Source organism: Ischnura elegans, chromosome 1 (genome assembly GCF_921293095.1).
Source record: "Ischnura elegans chromosome 1, ioIscEleg1.1, whole genome shotgun sequence".
Lineage (NCBI taxonomy): Eukaryota > Metazoa > Arthropoda > Insecta > Odonata > Coenagrionidae > Ischnura > Ischnura elegans.
The window spans coordinates 23,991,348-24,011,084 of NC_060246.1; the positions used below are offsets into that span (position 1 = coordinate 23,991,348).

The 19,737-nt window shown below is 38.8% G+C and overlaps 1 protein-coding gene across 3 annotated transcripts in view; it reads right to left on the reverse strand.

Moving 5' to 3' along the window:
* Nucleotides 1-431: 431 nt before the first annotated feature.
* The window catches only part of LOC124157239 (glutamine synthetase), a 50,485-nt gene continuing 31,179 nt past the window's right edge, over nucleotides 432-19,737 (reverse strand). Inside the window, exons 1-9 of one of the 3 annotated variants that reach the window (XM_046531808.1) lie at nucleotides 9,402-9,503; nucleotides 9,210-9,305; nucleotides 6,223-6,416; nucleotides 3,898-4,059; nucleotides 3,347-3,492; nucleotides 2,449-2,577; nucleotides 2,051-2,250; nucleotides 1,801-1,940; nucleotides 432-1,036 (exon numbers count right to left, since the gene is read on the reverse strand). In XM_046531808.1, the coding sequence (XP_046387764.1) occupies nucleotides 888-1,036; nucleotides 1,801-1,940; nucleotides 2,051-2,250; nucleotides 2,449-2,577; nucleotides 3,347-3,492; nucleotides 3,898-4,059; nucleotides 6,223-6,416; nucleotides 9,210-9,305; nucleotides 9,402-9,445 (1,260 nt within the window). In that variant the 5' untranslated portion in view covers nucleotides 9,446-9,503 and the 3' untranslated portion in view covers nucleotides 432-887. Of the gene's footprint in view, nucleotides 1,037-1,800; nucleotides 1,941-2,050; nucleotides 2,251-2,448; nucleotides 2,578-3,346; nucleotides 3,493-3,897; nucleotides 4,060-6,222; nucleotides 6,417-9,201; nucleotides 9,306-9,401; nucleotides 9,504-19,737 lie in introns of those variants that run through there. The other 2 variants (XM_046531816.1, XM_046531824.1) reach the window with 2 other exon arrangements.

The window sequence follows — 19,737 nt, forward strand, 5'->3', positions numbered from 1 at the left end:
AAAAATGTTATTTTTTCCATTGCTGATTTGATTGAGTAAAGGGACTACTGTAAAATTCAATCTTGACAATCACATTTCCTTGACAGTTGACCTCACCCGTAGTTGGGTATCTCTTGAATAATGCAATAATTGGTCTATGGGAGATGCTGATTTCTAGCATCAACCAATGAATCGTGTCTAATTTTAAATAAAAACCGAAAAGGAATTGGATTACAACTGCAGTAATTAAACTCATACTGAAGGAATACTGGAATTAAGTGTCAGTGGCTCTGATTTCATATTGTTTATTCGTAATTTAGGATCACAGTTTCACCTACGTAGGAGCTGGCCCTTTCAGATCATGAGGGCATAATTAAATTGAGTCACCAAGTCAGGGCAAGAAAATAAAAACTCCAAAAAAATTTCAACAAACTAATTTAGACTTCTGAATCTTATTTGGTAAAATATGTGATTTTATTTCATAAGTTATTTACAAGATAAAACAAACATGATTGTAAATTTATGTCCAATGGCAGCACCAATGGCACCTGATGAAAATTGTTGATTTCTGGTCATAAATTTGCATCATCTCTTCTTGTCAGTTGTAACTTCCATTAAATGAGAATTATACTCATCAAGGCAAGTAAAAATAGAAAAATTGTATTTACAAGAATCAAAAATGAATTATAAACAGGATTCCTGCAAACTTAAACAAATACTGACATCACATTCTAAAAACTAATATTGGGCAAGGATGGTGGGAATATTTAAATCTTGTTCATCATACAAAAATTTGCACTTCAAACATCAGTAGGGAATGTCTTTTTTGTGTGTGTGTGGCCACTTTTAGCCACAGAATTTGCTCCTTCCTGTTTCGTATACTCCTTGCGGCAATTCTTTACACCACTTCATTCATCAAGGCAGATGGTCCTCACCAGTACTTCAGAAACTTGGTAAGGATCACAGTTGGAAGATGGTCTCCTGTCTTCTAGGTAGCCCTTCTTCTCTTCTGCCACGGTGCGTGGGATACGGATACTGCAGCCTCTGTTTGCCACTCCTAGAAAGTTCAATGAATAAAATGTTGGAATCAGTAACTGTCTGCTTAGAATAGGGAGTAAGGGCATAATAAGATGGCAATCAATGTAAAAAGTGCTACTGATTTGATGGCTCATAATTTCATATCAACTTCAGAGAGATTGCAGGATTTCTCTATAGCTAATCCCATTTAATTTCATTTTTTTAATCGGCATGATCATCTAAAAAAAAACAGTTAAAAAGGAAGGGTAAAAATATCAGGGCTCAAATCCTTTCCAATTGGAACTTTTTTTCTGGCAATTACTCCAGTTTGCAATCTTTGCCACCATGCCTGTGACTGAGTACAAAGAAATTTGCTTTAGAAGTGAGCTAATTATAAAACCCCTGAAAACATCCTCAATTGAACAGTCTCAGACGACCTTTTAATTAGTTGAAATTTTTGCAGAATTCATGGAGAAATGCATATTTGAAATGAGTGTTTAAGCTTGAGGTATGAATAATATTTTTTTCTCCTCAGCTTATGCGAGTCCTTTCACATTGGCTTCAAGTTAAAAGTGATCAAAAGTGGTAGATTTTCAACATGTTGATCATTATTACAAGTATGTTTCTCAAAGGCATGAAGATCACACTTTTTTTGTTTACAGTATTGATAAATTGATTTAAATTTTAAATGTGAAGACATTTGCATGAAAATTTTGAACTCCATTCCAAGGTTAAAAAATAACTATGAGATATCTTATCCCGTCAAAATTAGATACATTTTCAATTCACCGAGTTTAACTTTACCTGCAGAGAAGTCATGTATGGATGAAGTTTCATGTCGTCCTGTTAGCCTCCTCTCATTGTCCTTTCCTTCATGGGGATCATAGGCCTTGATATGACGGATATGATGTTTAGAGAGCTTGTCAATTGCCTTCTCAATTTCCCTGGAACCAAAGATCAAAGTTGTAAAATTTATCTTGGAGTGAGCTTTACATCATTTTATAAAATGTGGGAGAAGATAGAAGTTCTCGTCTCAGATGCAAATAGAACTTACAAGATGCCATTCTCTTCCCTCATTGCTTTGGTGGAGAAATTAGTGTGTGCTCCTGCTCCATTCCAATCTCCCTTCATTGGCTTGGGGTCAAAGGTAACAACGACTCCAAAGTCCTCAGCAACTCTGTGTAGAAGAAACCTTGCCATCCACAAGTCATCACCCATTTTTATTCCCTCACTCGGTCCAACTTGGAACTCCCACTACAAAGGAAATAATATAATATGATTAGAAAAAGATTCTTTATTGAAACATTTGGTCAATAATTGTTGAAACTGCTATTCCAATTAATTAATTTAATTGAAATATTTATTTCCAGCAATTCTAATATATATTCAACTTTTACTGAATGAGGGTCATTAGGTTTTGAGATATAGGCTGAGGTAAAATTATGTTCTTACCTGAGCTGGCATGACTTCCGCGTTGCTTCCACAAATTTCAATTCCAGCATATAAGCAAGCACGGTAGTGAGCTTCAACAATGTCTCGGCCGTACACCTTGTTAGCTCCAACACCACAGTAGTATGGGCCCTATAAAAATAAGATTCCAACATTTAAACAAAACTATTCAAAAGGGAGGACATTTTCCTTTCCTTAACCTCCAAATTATCACAAAGAAATTTTTTACTGTTACATTATATGCTACAATCAGAAGTTCACTGCAGAATTTCATTACTGTGAGTGTCAATGGGGCCGTGGATATGTTCTAGTGTATTTATGTCAGAGCAGTCTTCTAGCCCCTCAACCCTAATCAAAATATTTTTCAAAGTTTTTTTTTTACTGTTGGTTGGTTCATCATATTTATAAATAATATGTTTATATTTATAAATATAATATGTTTTGATTGACATTATAGTAGAATTTTCTCTGAATTCTTCTCAATTATATTTATATTACCAATGCAATATTCCATTATTATCTTTGAAATCATCCTTTGTATCAAAACTAATTTGTTGACCAGAAAACAATTTTGTTTGAGATAAAGAAAGCATTGAATGGTCCTTAAATATTTTGGAATAGAAAGAGTAGCAGTGTCTATTTTCAATGGATGGATATATTTGTATGACGCTTTTGAAGGGGGCACAAGTGATGTATAATTCTGATGAATGTATAGTTTGTTAACTAGGTATTTAAGTTGTCATAAAAGATAAAATAATGTTGTTTTTGTGAAAGTGCTCTGACATCAAGATTCAAGGGCATATATGTAATTAGAAAAAATATTTGTTAAGAATGAACATAAAAATAAAATATGTGAAATTAACTGCACAAGAACCTTCATTTATGTTTTCAATCAACTCACCTGAGGTCCTGGGAACCCATTTTTAGGCCATCCAAATGGATGAAGGTCTTGATCCAACAAGGTATATTCTTGCTCCAAACCAAACCATGGATGCTGGTCAGCTGCTCTTTGCATCACTTCAAAGCATGTTTTTCTGTGATTGGTGTCTATTGGGAAGGAGTAATAAAAATAAGTTTTATGAAAATTTTCTCACCTCCGCACTGCCCATTTCACTTATAATTACCCCAATCATGTTAGCATGGGTCCTTATAATTTTATTCCTCACTTATTACCATTATTATCAATGCAAAGGATACAGAAATTTAATTCTTCCCATCTTCCTCCAACTCCTTATAAAATTAGTGATGTTTTTCCATTAATGTTTTTATTTTATGTACATGGTAAATTTAATATTATTCAATGTTTAGTGTCTACTAATGTTTAAGAGGAGATCCTACAGAGTGCCACTTAACAAATTATTGTGGGCTCCCTGAAAAGTAATGCATACCCCCCCCCAAAGTCAATGACTCACTATCATTTAATTAGTGACACAAATGAAATTCTTAACATACCTGTTGGTTTTTTGTTATACTTGTAGGTTTCACATAGCACTAGTTTGTTGTTTCCTAGCTGAAATGGGTCCGCATACATTGCCACAGGATGAAGATATATGTCAGAGTTGCTTCCCTCTGCCTGATATGTTGAGCTGCCATCGTAGTTCCAAATTGGCAATTCTGAAAAAAAAGGAAATTCAGCCTTGAGAAATAATTAATATAACAGAAAGTTTCATGGGTTAGAACCATGACAAGTGTTTTGTTGCAAATTTTCTTATATACATAATTTAGATGTTATACTGCTACTATCTTAGATAAAGACAAATGTGAACTGAAAACCCTGATTTTTTTGCCATTTTCTGTCATTTTTTTAAAATGTTAGTTCCTCAGTGCCTGGGAATAGGATATTTATACTCTTGTAATGAAGAAGGAGCAGTTTTATTATCAGTAATGGCATTTTATAAAGAAAAATTTCATGCTCAATCAAGCATTATTAGTTCCAGTTTTCCTCTTTCTAATATGATGCCCTTGAAAAAAATATTTACCTTACCACCTCAATATCCACCTCAAATTAAATGATTGAAACTTTAATTGCAATGGGTAAAGCTTTGACATTATTTGAGAATAAAATATGAGCTCATAATTCTAAACTATGGAAGGATAATGAGGACTCAGTCCCTTAGAAATACAGCAGAGTCAGCTGTTGAAACTTCAGCATTGAGCTGACTCTAGCCTGGTTGGAAGCTCAAGAGTGGCCTCACGATGGTAAAAGTCACTTACTTTTGGATTTTTAGTACTCAAGGTGATATATGTATTTTCTCCGCTTGGGTGAGAAGTTGAGTGAGTTGATACAAGAGCCCGATTAAAAACTATTGTTTAATCTATCATATCTACATTAATTGCATTTAATTTTTAGACAATCTAATTTTATATACATCCATAAATCTAATCCACGCATAATTTTAGAAACTTTAGAGGAATGTCTAAAATCGACATTTTATCTTTTTTCTGTGGTTCTTCATTTCCTTGTGTTACCTTCATCATTTCTCCATGGCACCCAAAGAAAGGTGTCCGCATGGAGATAGTTCTTACATTGAAATCCAGCATTTACGAAAATCGGACAACTTCAGTCTGGTGATAGTGTTGGTGAAGCCTATCCCGAATTATTCAAAGCCATCCCGTACTCCCTTTTTTCCGGATCAAATATTTTCAAATGTCGAATGATAAATTCGGAGTACATTCCATGATTATGTTATTATCTCCGCTGAGGATACCTATTGTGCGTGGGAATTCGGCCGTCGGTCCCTCCCCCTTCTCTCCTGCGGCACCCGAGGCCTCCCTTCCTTGAACGCGCTCGAATTGGGTCAGGGGCGGAGAAGCGACTCCTCCCCATAACCCTGTGCGCACAGGGTGACACGCACGCCCTGGTCCTCTGCCAGCCGAGGGAAAAATAGGGCCGTGACCCAAAAGCGCACCGCTGCGATCCTGGCGGGAGCGAAGGGAGGGAAACGAGTGATATTGCTGCGATTATTCACCCGAATCCCGAGCGCTCACAATCAGTTCGATTGTGAAGCTAGTGTTTGCGACTTCCTCTTCACACTGCCCATAAAATGTCGAGGAAAGATACCGGTTAGAATGTAGTGCCATGTGATTTTCATCCGTACCTTCGTCGAGTTACCGAAGTATCGTCTTCATAAATTTTTAGCAGAGATTATTTGCTTAGTTTGAACTCTTCGAAAGCGACCGAATTATGAAGATGAAACTGCAAGTGAATTTTTAAGGCCTGCCAAAAATTCATCATTATGAAACTACTATTTTCCGTAACCATGCTTTTCATGTGGTGGTTTAAAGGCCGTAGGCATAGGAATAAATTTTTACCGTTAAAATTTTCTGTGATTGAGTCGTCGTAGCTGGAAAATTTTTCAGGTGTGGGGGCCCTCAATTGAAAGGGGAAGGCTTTAGACTGCATCTCTTAAAAATGTATTGGAGATTTTAACCCCTTCACCCCTTTTTCTCGGTAAAGAATGCAATGACGCCGGCGACGCGATAGAGAGATGCATTTCCGAGATATATATGTATAAACGGGCGGGCAGGAATTGATATCGGGGTCGAATTTCGAAGTGAAAGGACAGTGTACAAATATGTGCTCCTTAAATTTTAAGTATTAAATTTAAGGAGAACATATTCCCTGATTTAGCTAACACTAAAATTCGTTCAATTGCTGAGATTTTGGCCCGGGCCACAGCACGTTTAGATAATGTCCCTACGCTACGTGACCGACTGCTGTTGGTGTCACTTACAATGAGTAGTTTTTCGGGCATTTGAGTCTGTTCCCTAGCTTACCTTCGACACTCTTCGGGATAAAGTCGAGCGTCCTCGTCTTGGCGCGGACGTTCTCTCCCGTGCCGTCGATCCAGACGTACATAGCTTGAACTTTATTATCCGGCTGCGGAAGGTTGAGGTACCGATCCAGCACCTGCTTGTTGGTCTGGAAGTTAGGTGTCACAGAGAGAGCCATCTTGGCGCTTAGTTCTTGCCTGGAAAAATGAAAAGTGAAAAATGAAGTATGTTAAATCATCACACCATTGTTCATGCGGCGCCGAAGCAGCGTTTTTATTTAATCCTACTAACATGCAATACGTTCACCAAGTTCAATAATAGTGGTTGTTTACGGGAATGGACCGGTTACTGGAGCGGGGTTGTCTATTGTATAGCATCTTTTAATAAATAAGCAACTTTTAATATACTATTTCTTACTTTTCCTCGACATAAAAGAGCATCGAAAATCCCTTTCATTTTCATTTCTAATGATTTACTCCGATGGCTACGGGAAGAAACTCTGTTTTCCCCAATGATTTTCTTCGCTGTAAACTTTCTATCGCTTTTGCAGATACCGATGGATCATTGTGCGAACTAGTGACCTCCTCCTTTTTCGATTTTATGAAAATAGCATCTCCACTGCAGCAATTATTATCTTTAATATGCGAAAATGCTGTCTCGCTGTTTCCTCTCAGCCTTTAAACTGATTTTTCAGTAATTTTCAGCCTTTTCGCTGGTGTATGTTGATGCTTCCAGCTTACTTTATTTTTATACCTTTCATCCGCAGGTAATTATGTTTCTATAAGTAATAATAGTAGCGGGCGTGACTTCGTGGAAATCCTATATCGTAAGATTTGAAGGAATTAAAACTTTGCTTTTTCCACATCATGAGGAAACAGCGAAGTTTTAATACATTCAACTCCTACCATTGTTTCTTCCTCATACAAATTCCATGCCCGCCGAACATTCCTCATGGAAGTCCTGTTCTCGGGTTTTTATTCGTTTAGGGGAAGATCATTAAAGATAGCGTTTAGGAATGAGTTGCCGAGGCACGCCGAACGCTTTTACAATATTATTGCTTTTGCTTACTCACCGTCAAGACACTCATGTTTGCTGTTTGCTCGGTACATCACACCTGATATATTAACTCTGGGCTCGAATTTCTTTCTTCTTGTGTCTTTGAAAAACGCAAAGGTTACATTAGGTAATTTTACCCTCACACAGATACTTTGACTCATGACACCCTGGTTAGTGCGCTGGTTAATAGGATTGAGATCCATGTGCGATATCTACCTCCATAGCTGTGCAGCAAATAACTCAATCCCTAACTACTTTTCGTGGTTCGCCCTAGCGTTTGGAAACATGCAGATTCCCTGGTAAATAGATCCAATGACACTAGAGAGATTCTCGTGCACTTCACTAGTGACTGAGGGTGGAGGCTAGGGTTGTCGATTGGGGTCAGGCAAGTAGCCAGCCCGCTAGGATTCAATCTTCCACGCCTACCCCTTGCTGTTCGAACAGGAGCGCTTCCAATGATTGTGAAATAATGCGGGCCCCAAAAATCAAATATGACCGCCAAATGCGCCACCCGCTTTATTAATTGCATCGGCTCTCGAGGCAAAGCAACGTAGAAAAATAGAAATATTGAAAATATGATTCAAATTTTATACTTCACGACCCCTTATTATATATATATATTTTTTTTTAATCACGAGATGTGGGTCAAATGTAAATATTGTTTATTTTGTCAAACTTCGCCTACGTTTCGGACATTATATTTGTCCATCCTCAGGGCTTTAAGTCTGATGGTGTTTTTATTTATTTATTTACAATAAATAAATAAATAAAAACACCATCAGACTTAAAGCCCTGAGGATGGACAAATATAATGTCCGAAACGTAGGCAAAGTTTGACAAAATAAACAATATTTACATTTGACCCACATCTCGTGATTAAAAAAAAATAAAAATAAAATATATATAGAAAATATTATTCCAAAGGTACCCGATAATTTTTTAGTATTACTTTAAATTTTCACAGAAGACGCATCATTCATATATTTAATATAATATGGATTGCACCCGAATTATGCATACTTATATTTGAAGCAATTGCGTAAAGAGAGCAGTGGCAGCCTACAACTAGGTTTATGTAATTTTATAAAGCATAACAGCAGATATGATTACGACCAATTATCATATATTTAATGATCATTTTCTCACCGCTATGGAATCCTAAAAAAGGTTTCTCCAAACATTGTCCCTGAAAAAAATTCAGCAGAGAAAAAATGTTATGGTATCGTTTCATGAGATTAAAATGTATAACTACTAAAATCGAAGGAATCAAACGCTTTTTGCAAATAATTTCAGGCGATGGAGCCAAGGTTCACATGAATTTACTCGATGGCATTCGAAATACCTAAATTCGTGAATGAGATAGTGAAAGAAGTTATTTAAAATGTATTCATCCTTATCAGTTTGTTTTCCATTGAAAGAGTACAATAAGCTTTTACTGAGAAGATAGGACGAGCTAAAGAATCCGTTATCTCTCATTTACCATCAACTGATTATTCGGGAGATAATAAATGGGAAAACAACACCCAATTGTGTTACGAGATGCTTCCCCTTTTATCATAAAAATTATTCCCCGTTCTAAATTGTATCAATAAGTTGAGCTTTAGTAAATATGATAGACAAAATCTCGTGATACACTTACAAATCGGATAACTATAAGACAATTGGGATTTGTTAACGATAAGTATGTCAGCAAGATAATGTGTCGTCGTATCAGAGAGATAACACTTGATATTTTTATCGAATGACAGTTTTTAGCTCACATTGAGGAAGGCATATTGAAGAGTAGGATAACACGATATCACAGCGTGGGTACTTGGAATTTTTTTGCCGTCTCAGCATTATTAGCTGCCTCTACAAAAGTAGCTATTGCAAATATATTGATGTGGTCGACGTGGAATAACTGTGCAAATAATTCAAAAGGAGTACCTCCTTACATGAAGTGTCGATAATTGCATTCTCCATCTCCAAAATTCGTTAGTTGGTTAATCAATGGGATCTGAAGCATCAGGCTATCATGAGGAAGAGCGTCACTAGAAAAGAACCTTCTTTTCAGTTAATTCGTCTCTTATTTTAACCGATCAAGATTTCAAAGTAATATTTCACTCTATTACACTATGATCTCGTACCAAAATTGTGAAGGTTGTTCAAGTTTCTTCTTCCGGTCTACCATAATTTAATTAGCATTTTAGCTCCAAGTTTTACGTGATCGAAGTTGATGACTATAATTAAACAATAATTTAACCACATTTTTGTAAGCGTTTGAATTTTCAGTGGCTGAGTGTCAGTACTTCTTGCCTGTGTCACATGATTTCCGGATGTCTCTTTCCTAAAATTAATCAATGGACATTAACTTTTCTTTGGTGATTCTTCATTTCCAATCATTCCAACTGCCGTGCATTAGTGTTATAAAGGTGTCATTTTTTTACAAAAATATCAGGACGCCCATCTTGAGAAATGTTGCAACTTCCATCTTTCAGCCTTCTACTCGCTCACTTGAGCTTGCTTTCCGTCCTCACGAAACTTTAAATTCAACAATCGGTTGAGTGGTTTCCCCGTCAACTGATAAATATGTTCATTCAAGTAAATGAGAAATGAAATTCGCTAACTACCCTAATTTTGGAAAGCCATCGGTGATCGAAAGGGAAAGCATTTAGCATTTCATGTATTTCGATTCCCGACATGTTAATCAGAATGTGACCAAATCACTGCCATAGCATTGTATCAAGATAGAGATAGCAAAACTCTTGCAACTAGAGATAGCAAAACTCTTGCAACGTCTTCCGTTCACAGCGCTGTTAAAACTGTGCCATTTCCTACGTATAAATGCTTTTCTCTCATTGAGTTGTCCCTTCTTCGGCTCTGCCTTCGCAGCGTTATATAATCAGAAGGTTTTCGGCTTTAAATACAAGCCTTTAGTCAAGTTTTTACCACGAAGCGGCCCACTGTGATGTATAAAATTCTCATTCATATGCACTTGCACACAATGCACTTTTCATTCTCCCTACATTGTATTTTTCAGGGCTCCTTTCGCAAGAAAAACTGTAAAGCATGAAATGCGATTAAAACTACCTCGAAGTAATTCTTAAATATTTAACTGTGACGGTCCTGTTCCATAGTAAAACACATGGAAGACCCAGTGAGATTTTTACTTGGATAAAAAAAATCTTGTGTCCGTTACTTTTGAAAGAGAAACTTGAATGTTTAAATGACATTTTGGGGATTGGAAGTGACCGCATTCCGTTGTGACAGAGGGAAGGTAGGAATTAAGAGTGCAGTCGGATTTTGAATGATAACTGTAGTATTAATGCTATAACTTCTCCGAAGGCATTGACATTACATCCCCTATGAAAAAATTGTATAAACCTTTACAAAATTTGTATCCATTCTTATACAATTGGCATGTCAATGTATAAGAATGTATACACATTTTATATAGGTTTATACAATTTTTTCGTAGGGGATATTATTGGTCTCGAATGTAAAAAAACCCGAAGATATGACAGAGAACGGAATTCTTCGGGATATCGAAATATTCAGCCCGAAGCGAGCCCGTGGGGATCCACCCATAAAAATTTAGATGAAGTGCTTAATTTCATATTTTCAGGAATATGGTGGAATTTTAATGGCAGTCTCTCCCCCCGAAATTAATGACTAGGCTTGCCCCTATTTTCAATCGCGGGAGTGGAAAGTCGTCGCCTATTTATCGGCGGCCTCCGGTTCCATTCACCCCTGTGTTTTCTTCCACCTTGAGTTGAATGTATGCAAGATACAAAATGGAATATTTGGGCAGCATGGAGGTACCACTCAGGAAAAAAAGTGCTTGATCCTGGCTATCCATCTCTTCAAGCCCACTGTATCCGCCCCGAATTCTCGGAGTCAGCACCGCGGAGCAAGTAATCCATCCAGGGTTTCTCGGAATGTTATCAACGTCTCCGATTCATCCCTCCAATCTCCCACAGGACCTGGTGGCGGGGTGCGTTTGGACTTCACCCACGTGGATTTAAGTGCTGCATCAAGTGAATAAGTGGTGTAAAACGTGGATTTTCCTAGATTTTTGTGTACCTTCCAGGTGCCGGAGGATGTATTCTCTTTCTTCCTAACTGTCCCTCAGTGCGTGATATCGGATTTCAAGACGGGACACTCCGCTCCTATAAAACACATGACAATGAAGCTGGAATGCGCGTTGTACATTGTTACTTTGCGTTGCGTGTCTCAAGTCCGCTCTAAAGGGCGTTCGATTGCGTGAGGTTGGGGGGCAGTTGGCATGGCAACAGTCTCCTCGCTGCGGAATCGGTGGTGGTCCAGAGGCACGCTTGATCCCAAGGACGCTCTCCGCCATTGCGACACCACCCTTTGGTGGTGACTGCCTGCTTCACTTGGAGAAGGCGCTGACGCTACCCTTAACATTCCTCCCTCTGCTACATCTCTGAACTTCCGTGGCGATCTGTGTATGTGTATTGATGGCTTAGGAGTATTGCCATTGACAATGAAAATTGTGGTTGCATTCGGAAGAGACCTGAGCAAGTCCACTGGCACCATAGGATTTTTTATGATCATATACAAGCTATTACCCCATCACATATCTGATAACCCTTCAACCCAAAATAATTCGTATCCAATATTTAAAAAAACTCGTATTATGACAGTATTTTTTAAAGCTATTTTCATTCTTGCCCTATGATTAATCTCATGTATTCGGATACTATAGAGATATACGATTCGTTTGGCGACGACTCAAATTGAAGACAAGTTCATTTTATTCTGTCATTTGTGCGGTTTTATGGAATAATACAGGGATAATTAGGGGAATTTAATCGAACAAAAGCATTCCTCTTTTCGCATTAATTTTCGTGATCTATCTTTCATTGCATATTTTCGCGATTAAGTTTATGAGGTTTTGCATCTTGATTTATCTCAGTTGAAAGGAAATGGGCAGAGTAAGGGAAGTCAGCGATATTTGAAACCTTAAGAATCATAGCGGGACGAAACGATGTTATTTGCAAATAGCAAGTAAGTTTACGAGAAATGAAAGCAGTATCTGATCAAAGAAAAAGGTCACTCTCTTTTAACTCGCATCGGATAGATTAGTGGTACGTTACGTGTATAGATTCGGAAATTAAGGACTCTAGCAACAAGTTGAACACCAGGGAAAAGGGCTTTTCATTTCTTTGATTTATTTCTGGTAGTCATATAAAAGAGCACTGATTGAGTATCAATTTTTATTAATGTTAGATCTGGAGAAATTGGCCTTAGTCCCTGCCTCTACCGCACTGTTTCCATACGACGGAACTGCATAATAATTGGGGAGCAAGTATTGCCATATGTTTTCGCCTGGTTCGCAAAGGTAATTGGTTCATGCTCATGTTAATTAATTAATTATCTCCTGGTTAATTATCCTCTTCTTTCCAAAAAAATTACCTCACAAGTCTTCTGTGCGGTCGACACAGTTCTTCTGCACGATTATTCTGTTTGTGCCGTGAGTGAAAGGTAACAAGTGCAAGAATGATTGGAAGAGTTCTCTCGTGTCCTTTTCCAGTAGAATACCGAAGCAATTAATCTCGTTGAGGATTATTGTGTTGAAATTTCATGTCGTTAAGTTTCCTCCGGTTTTCATTGTAATTCTCATCTTAGACTATATGCTCGGGGGAAAATCGTCTCTTGAGCACAAATATGAGAACACTGGCATAGTGTCGCTCCACCACATTGACGTAGAACCTGTTCTTCCTTCCTGTCAAGCCATTAAACGAGCTCGCTCCACATAATTACCACGACTCGGCAATTTATGAGTCCGATGATGTCACTTCCCGCCGAGGAAGGAGGAAAAGGCGATGCCAAGCAACAAACAGCTGGGGAACAGAACTTGGAAGGAGTTAAGCGAATAAGTGTGATAGCCACACACCTTCATTTATATTGTAGGAATAACCTTTGCTTCTAATTAAACATGTGCATTTGATTCCAATCAAACATGTGCATCAAGATCTTGTTCACTATTTCCACAATCTACAATAGAAAACACTATCCATGTGCCGATATGTCCATCATTGACACATCGGCTCATAAATGCTAATGGCCATTATTCGTATTCGCTACCGTATGCGTTTCATTCAGACAACAGAAGGTAGGCGTCGAGATCTGTCAAGCGCTCTACAGCTTATCACTACTTGCCATCGTAATTTCTCAGAAAAACGAGCAGTATATGTAGCCCTAGGTCTGTACTACGTGGTTGTCGTATCATTCACAAATATCGTCAGTGAACGTAAAAGCGGGATTGGAAGCATAAACTTTTATTTCTTCAATATAAAATTAAAACTATCGCTTTCGCCAGAAGTTTTTGCCACGAATTTAGAATTTTTGGCATACGAAGTTATTGCATAACTTGGATCTCAATCAAAATACTAAAAATAACTTGAAAAATGTACATGTGTAAATACTTCGAGTGTCTTCCTAGCACGTTTTCTTCCATGAATTTCCGAATCGCCGAGGTGTTTTCATCGCATTCGCCTTAGCACTTGATCGTTACTCATTCGATCGATCCATTTGATCCTCACCTTTCCTTCGTTGACTCCTCATTCCGAATGCTTCCCCTTTTCATTGCGGCGGGTGGGTGGATGGACACTCTGGACAGGAGTCGGTTCCCGTCCACCCTCGCGGCGATCGCGAGTCCCTGTCTTTGTCTGATCGAAGGGGTTGCTTATAGGGGTTGGCAGTCCCCCCTCGCACCGTGACCTTGGCATGGATCCTTGCCTCGGTGGTGTTGGTGTCACGCCCCCGCCCACCCTTCTCACCCGCAAAGAAGTGCGTCATATCTTCTCCGCGAATTCACCGCCACCCCTCCACGCTCGAAGAGCGAAAAACTTGACCCGATTTTTCCGAGTTCGCCCCCATTTCTCTCGGACCTTGAAATAGACGGATGGATCCCAGGATAGCGTTCACACGGTGGGTCAGGGCGTTGACCGACGTGGGGGCAGTAAACAAATTTATTGACCGAAATACCGAGCTGCATCAACTGGTGCTTAGTGGTTAATAAACAAACATTACGAAAAATTGACGGATGAAAGGATGAACTTAAAGGTGCTAAAAATTTGGAGAGAGAAAAAAATAAAACGTGGTAAAAAATGAAAAAAAATCAAATAAATGCGTAGTGAATTTAGAAAGGCTTTATTGTTCTCATTTTTCATTATTAATTTGAGCTATATTTTAACGTATTAGAATAAATTACCCGAATGAGGTAGGGTTCGCAAGTAGGAAGAAAATAAGCATTCATTACTCAGGCTCTCTATCCTCACATTCGTTTTGCACTGCAGACTGTCATACCATCGCCCCACCCGTAAACCCTGATCGCGTCCTTTTTCCCCAAAATCATGCAACATTGTCTGGATAATTATTCTGCGTATAATTCGCCCCTTTGCGCGTCCTTTTGAAAGTTTCAACTTATAGAGTTATAAGCAGTGAATTTTCCATTGGAGGGGTGTTCAATTTCAAGAACAGGGAGAATAGAGGTACGATGACGGATTGTTACAGTTTATTATAAAACTGTGCTAACGCATAATATTTGATGTCATCATGCTATGATTGAAAAATTTCTTTGAAGCGTGAGTGTGTATCAATAAATTTTATGAATAGTCATCGAGAAGTGGCATTTTATCTCGTTATTTGAAGCCATGGAGAGCCGTTGAAAATACCCGACTCGTGAAAAGCATAAAAAATTATAGCGTAGTCCAAGGTCTTGGTCCCGAGACCTCATATACCGCTAGACCGATGAAAGTGATTTCTGGCATCGACAAATCAGTTTTATATAGATTTTTTTGGCCCATTTGAGATTTTTATTTCTGTTTACTGTACTGCGGCTTTGGCGAACATTACTTTACATTTGGATGTCTCTCATGGACATAATTCGGTCAAAATATCATATTATCAATCAGTAACCAAGCTTGCTACAGTTATTAAGGATCAATGTTAATCGATTTTTTGTGCATTTTTTGAAGTAGCTTTTATATCACTTGTAAATCGATTATGCTTGAATTTTTATTCTGTTATTAGGTTAATCAAATTGAGTTAATTTTTTTAGGCCTGTGTTTATTACATTTCGTGACATGGAGTGTCTATTTTTATCAATTTCATTTTATAATTGCAACGCTTGAAGGGTCTCAATGGCCATTGCTGACATAATTAAAAAACACTAATTGGTCAAAGTAAGATAGTTGGTGATAGATATTTGAGAGATCAAGCACCTTTCAATTTGTTTTGAAGTTGGCAGATCGTCAATGATTTGAACTGTAAGAGAGCGAAGCTAACTTTGTTGCGCGCGCCGTGGGCGTATATCATTTTCCGCGAGGAACTCTCCCTCTTTAAGACAATCAAGGGATATCGATCCTCGGCAACGTTTATCTCCATTCGTTTGCACTCATTTGGAACGTCGACGCTTGATCAGATTTCAGGCTCGAACGCTGCGGTGAAAAATATCCGTTTTGTAGATACTTAAATACATTTTTTTCGTTTATATAATCCTTTATGTAAAACATTGCCAAAAGTATTGACTGTACGATAGCCTCATTGCATTTTATGAAGAGATTATTGTTTTTTAAATTTTCCTGGGGGTATCGTACGCGGAAAAATTTATCATCCGGTCCACCCCTGCTTAAGGGATACACGCAATCAATCGTACAATGGGCCTCCAAGGAGTAGGCACTTCTTCGCTCGGCAAGTGCGCACGCGGCCTGCGGGATGCGAGAAGGGGTGGCACTGATATTTATTCAAAAGGCGTTTGTGGAATGGCGGAGAGTGTGCATGGAATGAGCGATATATGATATGGAGGGCGTCGATTGCTTTAATGGAACGATCCGAAGAGCGATTGGGATGGGGAGGAAAACAAGTGAGGGTTGAGTCGTTGGACCCAAGGACGCCCAAAGACCGGCTCCATGACCTCCAGCCCATTTTAACGCTCGAATTAATGCGAGAAGAGACCATGTAACAATTCCCCCGGAATCTTTTTCGAGCGAGCGATGGGGAGGGGACGCATCGCCTCCTTCTCCGACCATCCTCGCGGCAGGTGGCGATTTCTCGCGACCCTCAGTTTCCGCCAACAGTCCGCCCCGATGCCGGACGTATTTTCAGCACCTCCTCCTCCTCCGCCAAGAATGGCATCGCACCGGTAATTATAGATCAGTGCTGCTAGAACGACAGCAAATGTTACAATTCAAGACGAGAGTCACCCGATTGGAGACCGTGGTGGAAACGCACGGCATCGATAACATTCGCATGTGTTATTTTCTCATCAATGGTTTCGCTTTCGTTTTTTCAGTTGATAGGCTCGAAGAGAACTTTTTAAAGAGTATTTTCTGCCAACCGAAGAATGAAATCTGCAGATTATTATGCGATCGCCCTAACTCATCTAAATGTATAGAAGAGGATGTCTGTTTGTCTGTCAGCTATGCGTTTCCATACGGCTGCACGGTTTACGACTTAAGTCAGAGCATAGGTTCATCTTATGCTGCCGAACCCCGTAGTGCTACTCTCGGTTGCGTCCGACGGCTTGGCGTCGTTTTCTTATTACAGTTTGATACGTCACCTCATACAACTTCTGGGGTTGGAGAACCTGCAGGGTAGGCACACCTCTTGACACGATCAAAGAGAAAACAAAAATTCCATGTGATCAAGATCCAAGTTCCAAGTTTCCCACCTCTCCCTTCCTTCCCGAGTTACGACGGTTACGCCTGCTAGTGAAAAAATAAAATTCCTGGGTGCATCGGTTGGAGAAGAAATTACTTGCTTGATTGCTGCTCTTCAGCCTCTCTATGCGTTCATTGCTGTGATAGAAGCCGCACATGTTTTGCGTTTTTGCTTTGTTGCTCCTGAGAACTTCACAGGGGGTGATCCTCAGACGAGGAAGAATTACGTGGAACCATTGATGAGTTAGAGAAAGCTTGAAAAATATGCCCGTTGATGACGAGAAGATGCTGGAAATTTAGAGAAGGCCATCGCAATCTAATTTATGCAGGGAGGTTTTTAAGTTGACCACGACCATTACAACTTTGATGGCGTCCACCTGTTGTAAGTAATGGGATTGTTCACTGCTCGATGAGCTTTAGGCGGAGAAAATTTCTTCGATAATTTTAGTGTTTCTTGCTTGAAAAAATGACATATCTGCGAATGGCAAATGCATGATCATGAAAGTAGTCCATTTAGTCTCTCGGAAGCGAGGGTTAGATTTGGAGATTTTAGAGTGGAAAGCCCACGACGGATTTTGTCCTCGTAAGATGGCTGGGGCGTTTTTTTTTTCGACGAACAGAATATAGCGACATTTCACATTTTCTTCAGTGATATGCTTGAATTAAAAAATAACTTCTCTTTACTGGTTGATTTATATAGGTATCCAATGCAATTATATCGCATAGTCTTAAATAATATGATATGACTTGGCTCATAATTTAATTATGGATGGACAAATAATCTTCTTGAGAAGACAAATTGTGCCAGAGGTTCCCAAGAACAATCAATAAACTTTATCAAATATAAGTATCGAATTAACCTGTTTAAATAAAACTATTCTGGTATCAAAGTTGTCCGCTACTTGTTGGGCCCAACCATGTTTATAAGAAACAAAAATGTATGAAAGTAATTATTTTGTGGCTTCCGTTTCTCCGAAATTAGGGAGTTACAACTTTTATCCATATGCCTTCGATATTTTTTAACAGCGTTCCGTCCTTCCTGACGGCTTCTTAGCGGATGACCGCCTCTCGTTTCATAGATAATAGTGTTGGATTTCAGATGAAATATCTCTCAGTCTCCGGTATTTAAAACGGCATCTTTTCTTCACCCCGTGGTAAACCTACTCTCTAACCGCCTGCCCATCTTATCTAATCTGACCCGTGCACATTATTTAAGGCAAAAGAAGCGGGCCTTTATCCTGTTTCCTATCGAAGCAGTCTTCCTCGCCGATAGAGCCATGGGTTTTCCAATGAGTATTATATATTTTCAAATATTTAAATAAGATGGGCATCGTTCTCCACGAGCTACCATATCATAGCTTAGTTCACCCAGTTAAAGATACACTACTCGACTGTATAATATTCATTTGGAAATCATTATTTGAATATCCCTGAAGTTGATTTCGTATCCTACTACATATTTGTGTTTCAAAATTCAAATCGCACTCCAAATTGAAGAACTTCCTAGTTCTGGTGGCTTATTTTGTAACTTCTCATCATTTCACTTCAGCTACGGTGGATAAATCGTAATTCTGGAAATATTGTGGTAGAGATATCAAGAAATGGAGGAAAATTTTGTTCGATGGTTCGAGTCCGTCCCAAACTGACCGTGATAATGCACACCTCGTAAACTTCGAGTTTATTTCCTCCTCTTCCAAGAAATTACGCCAGGAGTCGAGAACTACGGAAAGGTGAGTCAGCTTTTTCGATCCGCGGATAGTCCCGTGCGACGTAATAGAAAGGTCGTAATTCGTGAGGGTGAAAATAATATTTTGATCTCTCACGACAAGTTGGTTGTCATTGATTCGGGATTCCCGTCGTTTTCATTTTACCGCGTGGCAACCACAGAGAAAAGAAATCTGGAGGCTCAAAATTGCTGCCTGAAATTTCGAGAACATAGTTATTTATAGAAAGACGTAAGGGGGGAAGTGGGAGAGAGGGCAAACAGGTTGAGTTTAAAGAACGGATGCTGCTGCGACCGACTCCCTCGATTCGTGCAGAGTGGAATCGAGTTTACCTCGCGCGGAAGACGCGTCCTTGAATCATTGAAAAATATGGACAAGGAAGAAATTCGCTCGCGTTCACTCCTTTGCATTTGTTCGAAACACTAAAACGTGGCATTAATCTGTGAACGCAATGATGACAGGCTTTTCCTCCAGGCACTAAGTTCATGGCAGAAGAATATAATGAGTAAGATCACAAGAATGACTATACTATCCATGACATTTCTTTGATTTTTATAATGATTGTCGCTCGCAGGGCACGTATAGTAGAATCTCAACAGAGTCGTTCGCCTATGAATTACATGAAATGTATAGAGAGGTAGAGCGTATTGGAAAATATTCCGGAAAAATTTTGCTACATACCATATTCGCCTTTCCACACCTTCGGATTTATTCAATTTTCACTGTATCATATTTATGAAGTTTAAGGCGTATTCTAATTGGTCAGAGTGTGAAGCTCTCTAATGCATTCAAAAGAAGGAAGTAACTCATGGTGTACACGTCACGATTTTTATGAAATGCTACTTGCCATTAGTGAGAAGTTTTAAGAGCCTAAAAACGTCGAAAGCTATTCGCTCTAAGTAACTGAGGCAAAGTGGAATGACATCCTGATTTAATGAAAAAGAGAGATGCCAAATTTTTACACAAATTTATTCCATGATGCACAATGCGTTTCGACTGTCAGGCTACTTTCAAGTAAATAGTGAGTATTACTTACAAGTAAACAGAGTAAAATTGTACTAAAAACATTG